The 18,634-nt window shown below is 52.6% G+C and overlaps 1 protein-coding gene across 10 annotated transcripts in view; it reads right to left on the reverse strand.

Moving 5' to 3' along the window:
• ZMYM3 (zinc finger MYM-type containing 3) overlaps positions 1-17,950 on the reverse strand; it is a 29,300-nt gene extending 11,350 nt beyond the window's left edge. Inside the window, exons 1-15 of one of the 10 annotated variants that reach the window (XM_083486206.1) lie at positions 17,715-17,939; positions 11,350-12,228; positions 9,986-10,029; positions 9,454-9,526; positions 8,418-8,709; positions 8,005-8,182; positions 6,597-6,809; positions 6,033-6,183; positions 5,085-5,200; positions 3,478-3,564; positions 3,028-3,178; positions 2,367-2,539; positions 2,079-2,244; positions 494-558; positions 9-180 (exon numbers count right to left, since the gene is read on the reverse strand). In XM_083486206.1, coding sequence (XP_083342332.1) covers positions 9-180; positions 494-558; positions 2,079-2,244; positions 2,367-2,539; positions 3,028-3,178; positions 3,478-3,564; positions 5,085-5,200; positions 6,033-6,183; positions 6,597-6,809; positions 8,005-8,182; positions 8,418-8,709; positions 9,454-9,526; positions 9,986-10,029; positions 11,350-12,217 — 2,749 coding nt within the window. In that variant the 5' untranslated portion in view covers positions 12,218-12,228; positions 17,715-17,939. Of the gene's footprint in view, positions 1-8; positions 181-493; positions 559-2,078; positions 2,245-2,366; positions 2,540-3,027; positions 3,179-3,477; positions 3,565-5,084; positions 5,201-6,032; positions 6,184-6,596; positions 6,810-8,004; positions 8,183-8,417; positions 8,710-9,453; positions 9,527-9,985; positions 10,030-11,349; positions 12,229-16,715; positions 16,905-17,035; positions 17,356-17,671 lie in introns of those variants that run through there. The other 9 variants (XM_083486209.1, XM_083486204.1, XM_083486207.1 and 6 more) reach the window with 9 other exon arrangements.
• Positions 17,951-18,634: the final 684 nt, after the last annotated feature.

Consider the following 18,634-nt stretch of genomic DNA (forward strand, 5'->3'; position numbering starts at 1 on the left):
CCCCTCACCTGTCTGGCAGCCCTTGGACTTCATTTCTATCTTGCATGAGACCCCTCGGTTCTGCATGAGAGGCTTGCACATTGCGGCTTTGTTCTTCCGCGGGGTGATTGGCTGAGACGACGGCTGGGACGCAGCAGCAGAGGCGGCGGCTGCCGGGGCAGAGCTGTTCTTCGCAGGTACCTGGGCAGATCCATACGTGTGTCAGAAGCCACTCCAGAGGGAGATGGTGCCCCACCCACCCCTCGCTCCTGCAAGGCATTCTGCTGCACATCTCACGTCTTGGCAGGGCCACTCGTGGACTCCCACTCCTTGCAAGCTGCCAGGCTATGTTAGCAATGCAGGGCATGGGGGAAGGGACAGAGACCAACCTGCTGCCTGGGGGTCAAATGCTGCCCTCCTCCCCCATCTTAGCCTCCAAGCCCCACACTGCCAACCACCTCCCTCCATGGAGCAGCCCAGCAAACAGTGGGAAATCCCTGCTCAGGCCACTCACCGTGCTGGTCTCTGCTTTCTGCGAGGTGGTGGTAGAGGAGGGTTGCTTTGGCTCGGGGGTCTGACCTGGAAAGAAAAAAGGGCTTGGGGAGTGAGATGCTTTCCCCCTTGTCGCCACCTGCCCAGATCTGGCAGGCAGGCAGTCCTGCGGGCCACCTTTCGCTTGGTGCCGAAGGGATAAAGGGGAGCTTTCCTCATTATCTCCCATTCCTCCAGGTTCAGTCTGGCAAGTCTTCACCACTGGAGAGTTAAGGCCTGGCCCGTCTGCCGGCAGAGAAGCCACAGAAAGACCTAGGCAAGGAGGAGTTTATCAGGGCTCAGGTAGTACGTTTGAGGCAAGGCTCCCAGGTCTTAGCAGATATGTGGAATATCACAGAAGTGTTGGTGTGGGGTAGGGAGGAACTAGACAAGCCCCCTCCCCCTCCCCTGCAAGAGCCGTCCACTGAAGCTCAGGCAAATCCATTAACAGGCCAAGCAGGGGAGTGATGTGACTTATTCCAGAGAAAGGGTGCAAGTCAGGGCAGTGCAGTCAGGACAAAAAACCGGGAGGAAAACAGTGCTGTCTGTGCTCTGCCAAGTTGCTGTCTTTGCCTGCCTCTAAGGGAGACCCACCTTTACTCGCTGGACTCTCTGCAAGTCAGCACCCACATGAGAATTCTGCTATTCTGCGCAAGTGCAAAAGCCCCCTACACAGAAGTTGATATTCACTGTGGATGCAGCATCCAAGAACCCCACCTTTCCTTAAAAACAGAAACAAAACACGTTCCTAGCCCTCATGGCTAATGAGTTCAGATACACATGCGTAATCTACTGGACGCAACAGTCACAGCATCCCGCTCTCAACAGCTGTAAAATAAAAATGAAAATAAACGAAAGGTTGGTTCTTCTCAACAGGGCATCTGCCGCCCCGATGTCGGCTGAGGATCACTGCCTAGGAAATCCGTAAGAGGATGGTGGGTGGACCAGGAGGAAGGAGGGGAGAGCAGAAACCCAAAGGACAGAAAGTGATGCTGAGAGCGTGACAAAGAGAGAAAGGAAGGAAGGAAGGAAGGAAGGAAGGAAGGAAGGAAGGAAGGAAGGAAGGAAGGAAGGAAACTGGAATGGGAGAGGAGGAGGAGTCCTTGGGCTTCTTGCCTGTTCCCAGCAGCAGACCTTTTGGCAACACCACGGCCTCCAGTGCCTGCCTTGGACACTGCTCCTGCCACGGGAGGATCTTCCCTTCCTGCTCATATTTCTGGGTCTCCCATCCCAGAACTGACCTGGCCCAACACTGGCTTAGATTTTGGACTCTGGGGAGCGGCATGGGCAAGCCACATGCCAGGCCAGGCCCCACCCCTACACATGGAACTGTCCGCTGGAGAAGGGGAGCCACCCACGGAAACAGCCCGGGAGCTACAGGCAGCGCCGGCTTCTCGTGGCTGGCCCTGTGTGTCATAGAACCAGAGAGGTTAGCGATGGAGGGGGAAGGGGTGCTCCCCGCCAGGTCCCGTCCCACCCCCACCCCCCGGGGCCAGTGCAGAATCGTTCCCTAGCGCTCAAGCCAGACCCCTGAAGCTCTCAGCTAGCCGAAGCACCCAGCGACTCACTGTTCAGCAGGCTCTCAGGCCCTTTCTGGGTGTCCAGGTTGGGCTGGTTCTGTTGGTTATAAAACCTCAGAAGACACTGCTGGTTGCAGAAGTGTTTGATTTGCCCCCGCCAATGGATGGTTTCCAGCAGCTTGCCCTGACGCTTGCAGGCGTGGCACCGAGCCGCCTGAAAAACAAACAACACGACAAGGCTGCGGAGGGGGCCACCTGGGCTCCAGGGCTCCGCTCCGGCCCCTTGCGGGCCAAGCGGCAGGTGGGCACTGAGGCCAGCGGAGCCCCTGCACTGACCTTGTAGTACCAGAGCAGGTATTTGCTTTTGCAGTCGTCGCTGCAGAAGTCCCAGGTGCTGCCCTCCAGCTGCTCGGTGACGGCTCGCTGGCACGTCTGGGAGCAGTAAGTGCAGGTGATGCAGCACAGGCCCAGGTTCTTGGTGAAATCCTGTTTATAAAGAAGCACACACCCTGCGGAGAAACGAGACGGGTGAAACCTTCCCAGAGCAGGGAGAGAAAGAGTGAGCAACGTGTGGGCACACCAATGCCAGCAGGAAGCCTAGAGCGAAGGCTTGGAGGAACAAGCGAAGCACAGGAAGGCAGAGACAGAGAGAGAGAGAGAGAGAGAGAGATTCCTGAGAGCAAAACGTGTCCTGCACTGGCCCCCGGGGGTCGGGAATTGACAACAGGGGTGGGTGGTGGGGACTCACCAATCGCTCACCTCTCTGGTTCTAAGAAGAGTTTGCTCCGAGTGACCAAACGATCGCCCACCGCATGCAAGGACCCAGAGGCGTGGCAGGGCCAGCTGGTCGCCAGCACAGCAGGAAGGGCCCCTCCAAGAAGGGGCGCCTTCCCCCCGCCCTGCCTTCAGCCCCTGGACGACTCTCTGCCACACACAAGGCCCCCTTCTTCCTCCTCTCCAGCACAGGGCCCTGCTCCCCCCGTAGCTGCCCAGGTACCTTCGCTGCAAAAGTTCTTCTCCACCCCAGAAAAGCGGATCTTCTCGTGCAGCAGCTTCTCCTGCTTGCAGTGCTCGCACTGGGACACCACCCCATGCAGGCGCTTGAAGTCCTCACAGCAGTCTCGGCAGCAGAACTGGTAGACCTTGTCCTGCCAGAGAGAAGGAGGAGGAGGCCATGCTTGGCCATCGGGCAACACAGCAGCGAGACAGGATCTTGCGCAGCTGGACTGGACCCCCACTGCTTTCAAAGGGCAGGCTCCAGATTCCTGCTCACCCACCCACCCACCCACCCCCTGCACGCACACATACATACAAAGCAAAAATCAGCAGCCACTCCCAGCCCATCTTTCTGTAGGAGTGGCTGTGAGGTCCCATGTCCTGCTCATCTCCACATCGCCCTCCCTGGCAATCCCTCTGCCTCTGCTGTTTGTTTTGCAGGCCCCCTCACCTGCCAATCCAGGATCTCAGGCTTCCCAGTGAAGAGGCTGTGGCAGGAATGGCAAGTCAAGTGGATTCCACCTTCTGGGCTGGTGCGCTGCATTTTGAGGGAAGGGGAAAGATTCAGAAGGGGTGGGTAGGGGGACACAGGATCAACCTCTGCCCACTCTGGCTGGCCTGCAGCTGCCCGTGCCCAGGCTCACAACTACTCAGCAGAGGCACCGACCCTGCCACCACCTGCACACTCCCAAGCCACACACTCCCAACCGCATCCCTGCCTGCCACTTCCCCACCGCCACCAGCACTGCCCACAGCATTCACCACGCTCCTGACCCTCTCCGTGCGTTACCCCCCCCAGCCCCCCAGCTCACATCCACCCTCTCACCACATACCCCCAGCAGCATCACCTGCCCATGCCCCCAACCCACTGAGTGTAAAACACAAGTCCCCGCTGCTTCCCCCAACACAGAGGGCTGACTGAACCCCATTCCACAAAGAGGGGGACAGCAACCAGTAGGCACCCCATACAGGTTCTTCCCAGGGGACGTCCAGCTACTGCAGCTGCTCCTGGGAGGGAACAGGGATTGGCCATTGGACAGTGGCAGTACAAGACCAACACTCTGCGAGTAGAATAAATTATGCAAATCACACAAATGTTATAAATTTGACTATTTATTGGATAGCAGACACAAACTCTCTTCCACGTCAGCAGAAGCAGAAACAGTTTTATTCGAGACAATGACCCCCACGATAGATTTGACATCATATATAGAGATATATCAATAAGGTAAGTAGATGTGTGCAAGCTTTACACGCCCTCCTCCCTCCCCTGCCCCGACCAGCTCCACCAACGTGCCCTGCCCCATCCTCTGGCCATTGGCTGGGCTTCTGTGATGTCAGAGCGTTGTGCTGGTGGACATTCTAAGTTCTGAAGGGAGAGGTGAGGCCATACAGTGCTGATATACAGGGCAGCTGCTGAGAAGGGAGGTTGATCTGGGAGGAGGAGGGTGGTTTGGAATCTCTCACACAAGCCTTAAGACAGGAGGAGCTGTGTGCAGACTGGGCAGCTAAGGAGAGTTGGAGCTTGGAAGGCAAGGCAGTTGCGGGCTGCAGGTCCAGGAAGGAAGGTGGCAAATCTTCACACACATATACGGGACCCAAGAACGAGGGATGCAGAATGGGCTCCTTTTTACTAAGCAGTGCCAAAAGGTCGAGAAGATGAATTTTACATCACAAGCCATGGATGTCTTTACTTTTGCAATTTAGGGCGGGGTTAAAAAAAGTGCACGGAATCCTGGCAGGGAGCAGACAACTGTGAAGTGCAACGTGACCCCTCCTCTCCTCTCCTCCTGGCCAACAGAAGCCCACTCCCCCACGTCTTCTTTAGCCTTAGAGCCCTTGGCAGGCATGCCTTTTGCCTTCCAACACTCTTCTTGGCAAACAACGAGCTAGATGCTTCCCCCCCCTTTTTTTAAATAAATATGAAAGCAGAGAGAAAGAGAAAGAGAAAGAGACTTTCAGGAGTCTGATGGATGCACCAGATCTCAGCCATGCAGAAAACCCACGTTCCTGGGTTTGGTCCCGTCACTGTGACGGCGGCAGAGCCTCCTTATGTACCTGGAATTTGGTCCAGCAGCTGGGGCTGCAGAACTGGTACACCACCTGCTCGTTCTTGTTGTAGTAGCAGGGCTCAGACAGGCTCTTCCGACAGAAGCTGCAAGGCCGAGGGGGTCCTGGGGAAAAGAGGAGAGGCAGAGGTTGGTGAGAGAAGATGCCTTGTTGGTTTTAGAGCATGGTGCTGATAACGCCAACGTTGCAGGTTCGATCCCCATAAGGGACAGCTGCATAATCCTGCACTGCAGGGGGTTGTATTAAAAAGAGCCTCAGGGTCCCTTCCAACTCTACAGTTCTATGATGTAACATAAAGCAGAGAAAATGAGTAGAAATGCTCTCCTCCGCCTGGTCCAAACTACTCTTACCCCAGGCAGGGCAATCAATATTTAGCATGGAGAGACCTGACCTCTCTCTCTCTCCACTCCCATGTAGCACAGTCCACCCCAATGGGAGTTGGGGGTCTCATCTTGGTCTGGAATTTTGCAGCAAGTCAGGTGGAGCAAACTCGTGTGTCTTAAAGCACAGATCCAGCTGCCTCCCGTTCCCCACGTGCTAAGGTTAGCAATTGCCACACTTGTGGCCAACCACCACCCTTCTGAGACTGGCCAAGTGCTAGTAAACCTAATGGTGCTATCAGAGAGCTGGACAGAAGTCAAGGAGCCCAACAATAGGTGAAGCCAGAGCCAACGGCAGGCAGAGCCAACTAATTCTAGATTTGTCCTCATCCTCTTGCCTTGCTAAGTTATAAAATGGCAACAATGAGATGGAGAAGGAGGAAGAGGAGGAAGCTGATTGGTGGTGCCACCTCCTAGGCTGCTTGTTAAGAAGCCAGGCCAGGTGAGGGCAAGCTGAGGTTGGTGGGGCAGTGTCCCATTTGCGCTAATGGACTAGCAACCCTTGGTTAAGCAGAATCCAAGGAGCTCTTTCTTTCACCCACCCTTCTGCTTTTACCTGTCAGGCCAGCCTGCTTGACTTTGTAGGAGGTGGAACAGCAGACGGAGCAGAAAAGACCCATCTTCCCATTCCGGTCTTTGTGGGACAGCATGTCGAAGTTCTTGCAGAGTGTCTTGCACCACATGCATGGATAAACCCGGGTGTTCTTCTGCAGAAACACAGTGCAGGGACAGCTGCCACGCAGGCTCTTTCACTGCAGGGCACCCTTTATGTCCCACTCCCCCCTGGATTTTAACGGATATTGCACTCGTGTGTGTGTGTGTGTGTGTCTTTCTCTCTGACACACACCTCTCTCCCTCACAAGCATCTCCTTCCCCATCAAACATATCTCTCTCTCTCTCTCTCTCTCTCACTCACACACACACACACACACACACACACACGAGACTCAGTCACCCAAGCCAAGCTATCCTTACCACCTTTCCCACAATAACTTTTTTTACACAATCTCACGTTGGGGAGGGGAGACAGGGCAAGGTCCATCACATGGCCTGGCTCAAAGAGAGGTTCACTTGAGGGTCTGGACCCAAGCTCTGGGACATCCCCTCCACCCATTCACACCTTTTTGTAACTGTTGAGGCAGGTGGTATTGCAGAAGCGCTTCTGCTGCCCCTCGTGGAAGAGGTACTCCAGTGGCAGGCCCTTGTTGTACAGGTAGAGGCCACAGTTGTCACAGCAGTTGGTTTTCAGACCCTTAGTGGCACGGAACTTGGTGAAGCAGGCGTCGCTGCAGATGCGGTGCACCACATTCCCATTGCTGACCTCGTGCTGGATCTGCAGGCAAAGCAGAACTGTGGGTCACCAGGGCTGGCATTAGCTTCCATCCCCAGAGAGCAGCGGTGCTCTACAGCCCTTAAGTAATGACTGGAGGTGGCTGGGCCCAGGTGCAAGGAAACAGCTGAACGTTTTGTGTGCGGGGGAGGCTGTACCTAGCAGCCAACCTTATAATATCCTGCATTGACATTCCACTTTGCACCAGGAATTGCGGCATCTTGGAAGACATGCTGCTGAATTTTAGTTCTCTGTTCTCAGTGAGCTTGTCAGTCGGGACGAATCTCTAGTCTCGATCCCTATACTAGTATATGATTGTTTTGCTACTTGAGAAACCTCTATTTAACAGATCTTCCTTCCCAAAAATCACGTTTTTTTCTGGTTCAGAACATCCCCATATAATCTACTCCATTCTCCCTTTCCCCCCTGACATTGTGCTTCAGGAACAAAGTGAAGCAGGTTGTAAATGCTCGTGCAATCCATCATTCAATGGATCTGTTAAAGTCTCCAAGGGCCCATCTGCCCCATGGCTACCTTTCTGGAACCTGTCTTTTCCCACACATCCACCAACATCACCTTACTTGATATTCAAGTTACAGAGATGAACAGGTCCTTATAGAGGTCCACACCACCTACTGGGACTCAGGACTCTCAAGGCAGCAGCCTTTCCCAGTCCTGCTACCTGAAATGTAATACTACCAACAGGATTGGATCTGGGATTTTCTGCATGCGAAACAAATAGTCCTCTGTGGCCTGTCCCTGAAGAACATCTGAAGAGCCAGGATGCTGGACCAGGCCAACACCCTGTTTTCACAGTGGCCCAACCAGAAGCCTCTCCTGGGAAGCCTGCAAGCAGAACATGAGGGCAACAGCAGCACTCTCCCCACCTGTGACTTCCAGCTACTGGCCTTCAGAGGTATAACGCCTCTGGCAGCAGAGGCAGAGCATAACCATTGTGACTAGTAGCACATGACTTTGTCCAGCACTCTTTTTCAAGTTCAAGCTGCTGGCCATCACTGCCACTTGTGAACGTTAATTCCATAGCTTAACCGTGTCCTCAGCAAAGATCTGCGCCCTTTTGTCTGTCCCTTGCACTCCTCAACTGGCCTCTTGCTTGCCTGGCAGCTTTCAACTACTCACATGGATTCCCATCTCCCCTCCACCCTGCAATACTTTTTCAGACAGCCGACACGCTCACCTCTCCAGCCTTGTAGCACACACTGCAACGGACAGTGTCTGAGGCTTCTGCCGACTGTGGTGTTGGTCTTTGCTGCTGGGCTTCGTACAGCGAGAGGCACACAGAAGAGCAGAACTCGTGGAAAGAGCTGCCTGAGCCAATCTGAGCCACCACGGAGTCCTTGGCATTCCAGATCTCCCTAAGGGGCAGAAAGACACTGGTCAGACTAGGGCCTGGAGGCCACGCCCTGGACTATCCCAATAAGTGTGGGCAAGAGGTGACATGGGGACCCAAGAGCAACGAAAGCGGTAGGGAAGTAGAAGAGGGCAAAGTGTACTTGCAAAGTTGTGGCCTGCCAAAGCAGAAGGGACAGATTGGGAAAAGGGCACTTGGCTACAGCAAGAGGGAGGGTTGGTTGATTTTGGGGCACCCACTTCTTGCAGAAGGTGCAGCACTTCTTGCTGAGAGGCCTCTTGGAGAAGGTGGTGAGGCAGGAGCTGGAGCAGAAGAGCTGGGGCAGCCCCTTGCGCTGGTAGGCCGTCTGGCCCTTCTGCAGTGGGGTCCGGCAGTTGGCGCAAGTCATCTTGGTGACGGTGGAACGGGCAGCTCGCTGGGCTGCCTGGTTACGCAGGGACAGGCGTGTGGTGCGCCGGGTGCGGTGGGGAACAAAGTCCTCGTCGTTGGGGTCATCCACCATGGCATCCGAATCCTCATCCGAGACGGGGACTGTGGAGCACAAGAGAGAACAAGAGGTTGTTGGCTCTCGCTGGCCACTGCTGCACAGGAGGGGTCTAGAAACTGGGGGGAAAGAGCGGGAGAAGGGCAGATCCTGCCTGCACAGTTTCCACATACACAAAACAGACAACAAGGATTGTCAACTCCCACACTGGAGCAGGATCCTCTTTAACTGTGCAACTAGATCCGTTAGTAAGCCTTGCCTCCAAATCCTACAGAAGGCAGATTCCACCCTTTCTTTACACATATCTGACTACATTTGCTATATTTCGCTCTCCCATTTCACTGAAGAGCTCAAGGCATTGCACATACTTCTTCCTCAACCCATTCTTTAACCCACACAACAACCCTGCAAGGTGGGCCATCCTAAGAGGTAGTCAACGGCCCACTGAGCTGCAGAGCTGAACAGGACTTGAACCCAGGAGTCTCCCCTCCAAACCTTTCTCTACCCACCACGCCAAAATGGCCTACTCTTCTGGGAGAAGGGCCACACCTCTGTGGCAGAGTGCTCACTTTGAATGCAGAAAGCTCCAGTACGCCTAGTTTTAAAATATTCCAGGCAAGCAAGTGTTGATCAAGACCCTCTTCTGCCTGAACTCTGGAGAGCTGCTGCCCATTACAGTAGATAACAACAGGTTAGATGAAGAAAGGGTCTAACCTGGAATAACACAGCTTCTTATAATACGTGAAGAATATGTAAAGCATGGTCCTCTTACAGTCAAGGAGGTAACTTACTGCTCTCAGAGGAGTTCACTGTTTCAGGCCGAGACACTTCCGCCCTCCTGGCACGCTCGCTTCTCTTCTGCTCCTGGAACGAACCAAGGAACCATCTAAACAGACAATGGCAAGCAGCCCAGGGAAACCCCCATCTCTGAAATTGTTTACCGAACACCTAAGAATGGCAGGTATGGTTGAGAGTAACCCCTGCCCACAGGTCCACAGTCTAAACCAACTTCCTGCAACCTGCTGCCATACAGATGTTGTTGACCAAGCCCAGAACATCACATTACGAAACAACTGGAGGGCACCAGGTTGGGGGACACTGGTTTAGTGATGCACACCCACTCACAAAGGAGGAGGAGGAGGAAGGAAACGTACAGTGCAAGAAACTTTAAGCCTGAAATGAACAGAACATGTCAATAATTTCCCCCATGCTAAAAAAACAAAAAAACAAAAACCAGGGGATCGAGGAAAGTGTTAGGAGGGTCTTAGTGGAAAGACAAACACTCAACCGGGTGGCGGCTGCTTCAGCTGCCTCCTCCCTTACCTTCACAACTGGCTTCTCGCTCCCTTTTGCGCCAGGGTCTTCCCCTGCAAGAGAAACACAAGAGAGACCTCAAAGCTGTCTGTGAGGCTGCCAGTCTAGGTGGCTTTAGAAGAGGACTGGACAAATTCAGGGAGAACAGTGGTGCAGCAGGAAAACTGCTCGCACATCTGCAAAGCTAAGCAGGGTCCAGTATGGTTTCAAATTGGATGGGGGAACTGCATGTTGAGACTAGAAGTTGGACTAGACGACCCTTGAGATCCCTTCCAACTCTACCATTCTATGATTATATTATCAATTAGTACTAGCTGTTACGGCTACTGTCAGAGGCATTATGCTTCTGAATGCCAGTTTCTGGGACTCACAGGTGGGTAGAGCTCTTGTGCTCATGGCTAGCTTGCAGGCTTCCCATTAGAGCATCTGGTCGGCCACTCTGGGATCACTATGCTGGACTAGATGGGACATTGGCCTGATCTTCTTATGGTCTTACACTCTAACGAGGGTCAGGAATGAAACAAACTAATGCCGAAAGCATTGCTAAGATGCTGCTTGAAAGCTATCAATGAACCATCTATGGGTGTGTATGGCTGGTGAGAGGAAGAGAGAGTAGAAACACCTTTACAACTGGCGCAACATTCAGACAGCTGACCAAGCTCTCTAGCTCTGTCTGGGGAAGAAGCTGGGGAAGAAAGGAAAGGAGCCAGTGTGATGTAGTGGTCTGAGTGTTGGACTAGGACCTGAGAGACCAGGGTTCAAATCCCCCACTCAGCAATGAAGCACGCTGGGTGACCTTGGAGTCAGTCACAGTCTCTCAGCCTAAACTACTATGGCACGTTGTTGTGAGGATGAAATGAAAGAGGAGAACAATGGAGAAAACGTTGGGTATAAATGTGAACTGTAATCGTATAATCTTGCAAGGAACAGGAGAATGGCCAGACATCTAATTTGTTGAAAATGATAAATAAAATATTAACATAACATAACATAACATAACCTCTAATTTGTTGTTTGCCGAGCAAAGTCAAAGCAGGGGCTATTTACAAAAGATGCAAAAGAATAAATAAAGGTACTAAATGAACACAATTTCATTAATTTAGATAAGCAAAGATTTATATACAGCAACAACAAAATAATCAACATTATATATAGTTGATTTTATTTACTCTTTCGTATCTCCTGATTGGCCAGGTATCACATTCTCTAGGTTTGGCTAGTTATAAACAGAAACGAGTTGCAACAGCTTTTTACCCAAGACAAGAACAGTGGGAGCAGCTCCTGGCACCCCTCCCCACGCTTGGCCTCAGAGCAGAAGCAAAAGTGGGGCTGGGGCAATGCTCTAGGGAGAGCCCTCCTTCCTGCTTACCCACCTGGAGGTTGGAGCGATTGTTCAGCCTCTTGTGCTTTGGGCTCAGCAGGGTCCTTCTGGCTGACACTGCTGTCTTTCTCAGCCTCAGTCACACCCTCTTTCATGGGCTCAGGAGCTGGAGCTGGAGTACTGTTGAGAACAGGCTCCTTCCCCTCATCTGTAGATGTCGCCACTTCCTCCTTCTGCACTGGAGCACTTTTCTTTGGGGCTTTCAATCGGGCTTTCTTAACCGGTCGCGGAATTTTCGGTGAGTTCTCGGAATATTCTGTTGGTTCTTGTGAGGAGGAAGTGCTGCTCATCTCCACCACGTCAGGCGACTTCACCACATGGGTGTCGGGAAGGGAGGCTGCACTCTCCTCTCCATCATCCTTTGTGCTTTTGAAGTCTACTTTCGATGCTGATGCTTCTTTCCATGCTTCTGGCACAAGGGCTTCGGTTCCTGGCACAGGAGGATCCCTAGGTCCATCCTCTGGATCTGCAGAACCTCGTGTCTTGTACACGTTGTCCAGGTCCTCAGACTTATCTAGGTCCACCAGGTTGTCATTGTTGCTCAAGCTACCGAGAAGACTGGGCTTCTCTGTAACATCTAGAGCACCAGACTTGCTGAGGGTCAGACTGTTGGATTTGCTCAGATCAGACAATCCGGCTGTTTTCACCAAGCCCGGGTCCAGGTCTGCATCTGAAGTTGCTTGCTTAGGTGCTTCCCACTCCATCTCTTGGGGCTGCTGAGCTGAAGCCTGTGGGATGGAGGCTGTTTGGGACGCTAGCAGATCCTCTCCATACTCCATGTCTGCAGGAAGGTCTCCAATCAGTGGCTTATCAGGCAGCGACATTGGCCCCAAGGAGCCAGGAAATTCATTCGACTCCATTCAGAAAAAGGCTTAAAACAAGGAGGCAGAAAGGGGAGATTATAGAATGTTAGCAAGTTTAAGCACATATGGGAATTTAAGGGATGTAGCTCTTCTGAGCAGCTAACCGTGCGAGGCCTTGGAGATCAGCTGCCAGCAACAAGGAGCCAAACTGAATCAGACCCCAAAATTGGCTCAGAAGGGTGCCTCCCCTCGTGAACCAGAACTAACACAAACCAAAAATTTCTAACTTCAAATTCAACTGATTCATTCATGGCAAATACTGGGAATCCGTTGGAAGTGGTCCAGAAGACAGAAGATCTTTTAAGCATTGTGAGAAGTAGACACATAATCCTTAAAACCCCCCACACACCAACTTAGGCCTTTTCACACTCAGGGGAGCAATTCTGAACTAGTCAGGGTTCAGAAAATTTATGTTCGCACAAAAGTTATTGGCTGGAGGAGATCTTAAAAAATAAGAAGGAATCAGGTGATGAGTAGGTATACTGTAATTTGAAATTGTGTCCCTGACCTTACCCCACACCAACCCTGAAGTCTCAGTGAAGTGTCATGTTTTTCCACCAGCGCCTGTCACTTGCTCCGTTTATTAAAAAGATCAACAGACAATACACATTCCAAGTACGCAAGGTGCTCTCAGGATGATAGACACCATTAGGATCCAGTTAGTCTAGAATAGCCCCTTAGTGTTACCACCAGACAATTCTACACAGCTAAGCCAGGCAGAGAGGGGCCCTTGCAAAAGCTGTTCCTCCCAGACCGAATTCTTCTTCAGCTTTACAGCAACCCATGCCTGAGAAAGCCTTTTTTCACAGAAATCTGGGTTTGGTTTTTGGTGATCAGGAACACTGGACTTCTAAAGACTGGGTCAAAAAAGAAGCAGCAGCTGTCCAATTAAGCATTTTGATTGCTTGTTTCTAAATCCTGTTGCTACCTCTGAGGCATAGGAGAGACAAGGCTACAAATCCGAATATGTAAATCTGAAAAAGGCAAGGTAGCCACAGCCTCATGGAAGACTTCAGAGCTGGATGTGAACCAATCAGCACCTGTGTTAGTGGGACTCAGGAAAAAATAAAAAAGCCCAAATGCTTCTTTGGACAATTAACAAAGGCTCTTTAGCAAGCAAGCATCTGCAAGAAATCAGAAGCTCCTACCTCTCCCATCGCCTTTCAGTTAACCCTGGTTTCCTTTGAACAGCACTGTGGGTACATCAGCTATGAGCTAGAACAGGGGCAGGCAATATGAGACCCTCCAGGTGTTGTTGGATTCCAACTCCCTTCAGCCCCAGCCAGCATGACCAATGGTCAGGGATGATGGGGCAGCTGTCCAAAAACATGTTGGCTAAGCCCGGACTAGCAGGTATGCAAGTTCTATCCTGAGGGGACACCTGCCGGCTTCATAAAGGACACTGAAAACAACATGTTGGCAGTGACTATACTAAAGACCAACCTGCAATGGGCAGTTCCCCTATCTGTAAAACGGGTGCATTTTCCTTACAGAGGTCGCCTGGGTTATCAATATATTACATGTACTGAATCTGCAGCAGACCTTATGAGCTTTCTCCAAGTGAAGATCTCTGTTTTGAGCAATTACAACACCAGCTATTCCTTAGTCTGGGAACAGGTGGACTATCTGAACCCAGGGAAGGCTCTGAAGTCCTAGACAGACAAACAACTTCCTGTGGATCTGCCTCCTGCTCAGTCAGTATACAACTCAAGTGCAATTCTCTGAGCTTGCTCACGGAGGCCCACCCTGGAAACCCAGCCACAAGGAAAAAGCAAAGCCACTTCTGAGACAACAAGCCAACAGCGTGTGCCAGGTGATGTTGAGGACACACAGGTTTGCAGGGCATCTATTTCCAGGAACAGTCTGTGAAACACAAGCTATGTGTTGATCTAGGAAAAAAGCAAATGTCCCTTTTAGGAGGAAAGTAAAGAGGCTGGGAATGGTGGGGGAGATTCCCCCCCTCTCTTTCTCTCAGCTAGGGGCCTCTCACACAAGGAGCACTAAGTGCATTGCAAGAATGGTTGATACACAGACACAAAGGGGACCCAAAGGTCACCTAGTCAGATTTTCTGAAACTCTGCATTCAGTGGTCTCAAATCTTTTTAAACCACCTAGGAACAAGATTCCATCCTTTGAGAAAATGTATGTCTCTTAATAATTGCTCTACACAGAGGTATATATACACACACACACACACCCTCACTGTTTGCTGTATCCCGTCAGGAAGGGACCCACCACAGTCTTCTAGCCCACTCTATGGGTTAATAGCACAAGTCACTACTACTTCCCCCCATGGGGACATATAACAGCTTTTCCACGCTTCTTATTTCTGCATACATCACAAGCAAAACCTCCTCTCCCTCTGTCTGCAACTCCTTTGGAACCTTTCCACGCCACAGTTTAATTCTCCAAATCAAGTAGAACAGCTAATATTACAAAAGTCCCATCCCAACATTGGAGCAGAGAATGAGTGTTAATGTACAGTTCTTGCCTTTCACTAGCTTTGAACCCACATCAGAATGCAGGGTGCAGAGGTTCCTTGGTCCAATCCAATCAACAGTCCAATTTAATATTCAGTCATTGGGACTCTGAATGCTGACATCAAGCCAGGTGCTGCCAATCATTTAGTTGGAGGGGCAGTGGGGAGGACAAAAGACCAAATGCAATAACCAAGCCACACATTCTACAGGCTTCCTATTTGGCTGGTGAACCTACACACAGAGCCAGGATTACACCCAATGGGTTGGAAGCTGTAGAGAATCTGCACCAGAACAAGACCCCTGGGTTTTAGGGAAGCAACTCATCTTTTTAATGTTTAAATTGCATCCTGCTCATAAGAACTCAAAATAACTGCTCTCCCTCAGACAGGCATCTCAGAGAAGTTCAAAGCAGCAGTATTTCAGTGGTACGATAAAAACAGCTAACAGAGCTGAAGCCATTTGCTCTTTAATCTTCAACAATTTCATGTTGGATTCCTTCCTTGGTTACTCTAAACCTAAGCATGTTGTCTACTGAAAAAAGCTTTTCCCAAGGATAAGGGCTGTGGGACCTACACCTCCCACAAGCCTTGGTCACTCCTCAGCACAATCCAGCGTTTGATGTTAGACAAAACAAAAACTTGTCCAGTTCAAGCCATCACTCCCTCTTTCCTCTGCAAATATCTGCATGCTATTTGATGTCTTCCAAGCTCAAACCAAATCTGCCTTTCTGCAGACCAGCTCCCCTCCCTCCACAAGTACAACTTAGTCATGCTTGCCTTGTCCCAGCTCAGACCTCCAAGATTCTCCCCCCCCCCCCGCTGCCCCCAAACCTTCTAAGCCATTCTCTCTCCTTCAGACGTGGTGCAGCTCAATCCAATTACTGCCTCTGTTTTCTACAAGTGCCTACAGGATCCTTTCTCCTAGTACAGTCCAACACCCAAACCTGCAATCTATGGTCCTTTCCAGGTACCTTGGTTTAAGCCAATCAGCTACTATAGCTTGAACTGGTCCCAGTTCAGGGGTTTTGCTCCTCCCCTTCACATCAAAGACATGAATGACTATTCCCTAGTGTAAATACATCCCAGGGCAAACCACTATCCTGTCCTCTAAGTATCAGGTGAGATCTGACCAGGGTTTCCCCAATTTGAGCAATAGGCTAAGATAGGTGGGCCTACAATTGAGGTTGCCAACATGACTCCTCAGATATTTTTTGACTACAAATCCCTGACCACTGGATATGCTGTCAGGGGCACATGTAAGTTGCAGTCAACAACATTTGGAGGGGCACAGATTCCCCAATGTTGGCTTAGACAGGAAAACGGCTACCCTGTGGCCTACAAAACTACCTCAAAGTCTACAATTCTCTGAACTGAGCTTGTAGTCCATCCCTGCTAACAGTAGAACTCTCCTTGCAAGGCAAGTACCTGCAGAATCCCTCATGATTTTCACAACATAGCTTTTCACAACATAAAATAAAAAATGACAACACAAAATACACAATAAAATAAAGCAAACCAATACCCCTTCCAACAAACGCATTTTAAAAGCCATAGATTGTTTAATTGGCCAAAAGCTTGGGAGAAGAGGAGCACTTTTGCCTGGCACCTAAAGATATGTAAGGAAGGTGCCAGGCGAGTTTTCCTGGGGAGAGCATTCCATAATCAGGGAGCCACCACACAAAAGGCCCGTTCTCGTGTCACTGCCGAATTTTGCACCAGCTGAAGTTTCCAACCCATCTTCAGAGGCAGCCTAACAAGCACAACACCGCTGCATTTCCCTGCACACTCTAGTGGCATGCCAAGCACATCTCGGCCTGCTGCTGCAACCTGATGGGCTTACCCACAAGTAAGCTCTTCTCCTTGAGCAAGTGCCCGCAGAATCCCACCCTTCCGGTGCATCCCGGACCTGCCTTGTTGCACAGATCTTAGGCTACCCTCCCACCCACCCCTGGTGACACTTGGCCAGGATTGCCACCAGCTTCGACCACAACCTCCTCCCCTTTGCCCAGCAAGTACCTGCAGGATCCTGACCTCACCACTGCAGGCCTGGCCAATCCCAGGCCCGCCTCCTTTTAGTGCCCTCTTCCCTCGCTTTCCCTTTCCCTCCAAGGGCTCCAGGTGAGACTTGGCCTGGCTCCTTCCCATGAACAGCAAGTACCTGCAGGATCCCACCCCGTGACGCGGCCCAATCGCTACAGGCCCCGCCCACCAGTGCGGGTTCGGGCCCCCCTAACCAAGCCAGGCCCCGCCCTTTGTCACGAGGTCCCGCGCCGCCGCCCCTCCCCCAGCCCACGATGGCCGCCCCCTCCCCCACGCCCCGCCCGGCGCCCCCTTACCTGCCGCAGCTTCCCCGACCCGAGCTTCGCCGCCGCCGGCCTCCCCGAGCTCCCCTCCCTCTCTCTGCCCGCCAGCCCTGCCTTTAACTCGGAGCCCGCCCAAGGTTCGGGTGGCTGCTGCGGCCCCTTTAAATGGAGGCGCCGCTCGGAGCCCTCAGCGCGCCGCAGCCCGAGCGAGGGGGGACGGTCCGGGGAGGCCTGCGATTGGCCGCGGCGCGAGCCAGGGCGGCGCCCCGATTGGCCGCCGGCGCTCGGGCCCCGCGCCCCGATTGGCCGCTCGGGGCTCCGGGCTCGCGAGACCGGCCCGGCGGCGCGCAAAACCCGGCGCGGAGTTGCACGGCTGCCCGGAGCGGGGGGGCGAGATGGAAAACGCGGAACGGCAGAAACGCGGAACGGCGCCGGGGGTTGGTGCGGGTTGGGGGGTCGGGGAGGGAAGGTACGGGAAGGGGTCCCTCCGGCCTCCCCCATCTCGATCAACGACAACAAACACAACGGTTACCTCCGAAATCTAAGGAGGGGTCGCGAGGAAAGAAATCGCCCCCTCCCCAAGAACCGCCACCCCCCACCCCACCCCACCAGACACACACACATGAAAGTGGGGCTGCCCCTGTTGAATCTCCTCTTCCTTCTTCCTACCCGCCGCATAAAACACCTCCGGGGTCCTCCGGCGCCCCCTCACCTCTTCTCCCGCAGGTTGCGCGGCTCCCCGCTCGCCACCAGCAGCCCCGCCGCAGCGTCTCCCGGGGAGGCGAGTGACGGAGAGAGCGAGCGCGCGTCCAGGGTGGGGCAGGCACGGGCACCGCCTCCGGGACGGACGGAGGGAGGGACGGGTGCTGGGGAGCCGGCGCCAGAGGACCCCTCCACCTTCTATCCTCCCTCCCGCCTTAGGGAAGGGCCCGCCCCCTTGCAACGCCCCCCATCCGGACCGTATCTGTGAGCGCCCTCCCCTGGAGGTTCCTCTTATTTCCCCTCCTGGGGGTGGTCTCTGCCCCGTGGTGGAACACTGCGGAGCCAGACGCCCACCCACCCCCACCCAAAGGCACGATCCACGATCCCCAAGTTCACAATATTTCTCCCCTGCATAAATGCCCCCTCTAACAACCCCAGATGTGTAGGGGAGGGGGCACCTAGCAAGACCAGGTCCCCCTTTCCCCGGAACAAAAAGACAGGAGCCCCAACTCCGCGTTATCCTTACCTCCTCCCCACGGATGCCCCACGCGCACTCGGTCCGTGCCCCTTCGGAACATGCTCTGCTTTGCGTATATTTTTGATTCCCACTTCCCCCCCACCCCACGGTCCTGAGAAATCCGGCCCCGCTTCATATACCAGGATAGAGACGTGCAAAAACATACACACAAAAAGCCCACACCCTCCTACACCCCATTTCCCTCTCGGCCACAAAAGCCTCTCTCCCCTCAAAAGTCTCATCTCAATCCTATACTACCTTCATCTGGGGTTTGTCTCTTATATCAATCGTATCCTGCCCCCCACAACTCCCCCAAGGAATTGTCCACACACACTCCTTGAGACATGATGTTTTCCAGAAAATTGAAACTATTAATTCATTTATTTATGCATTTATTGTGCCCCACCTTTCCC

This window comes from Podarcis liolepis (genome assembly GCF_965112155.1).
Source record: "Podarcis liolepis genome assembly, chromosome: Z".
Lineage (NCBI taxonomy): Eukaryota > Metazoa > Chordata > Lepidosauria > Squamata > Lacertidae > Podarcis > Podarcis liolepis.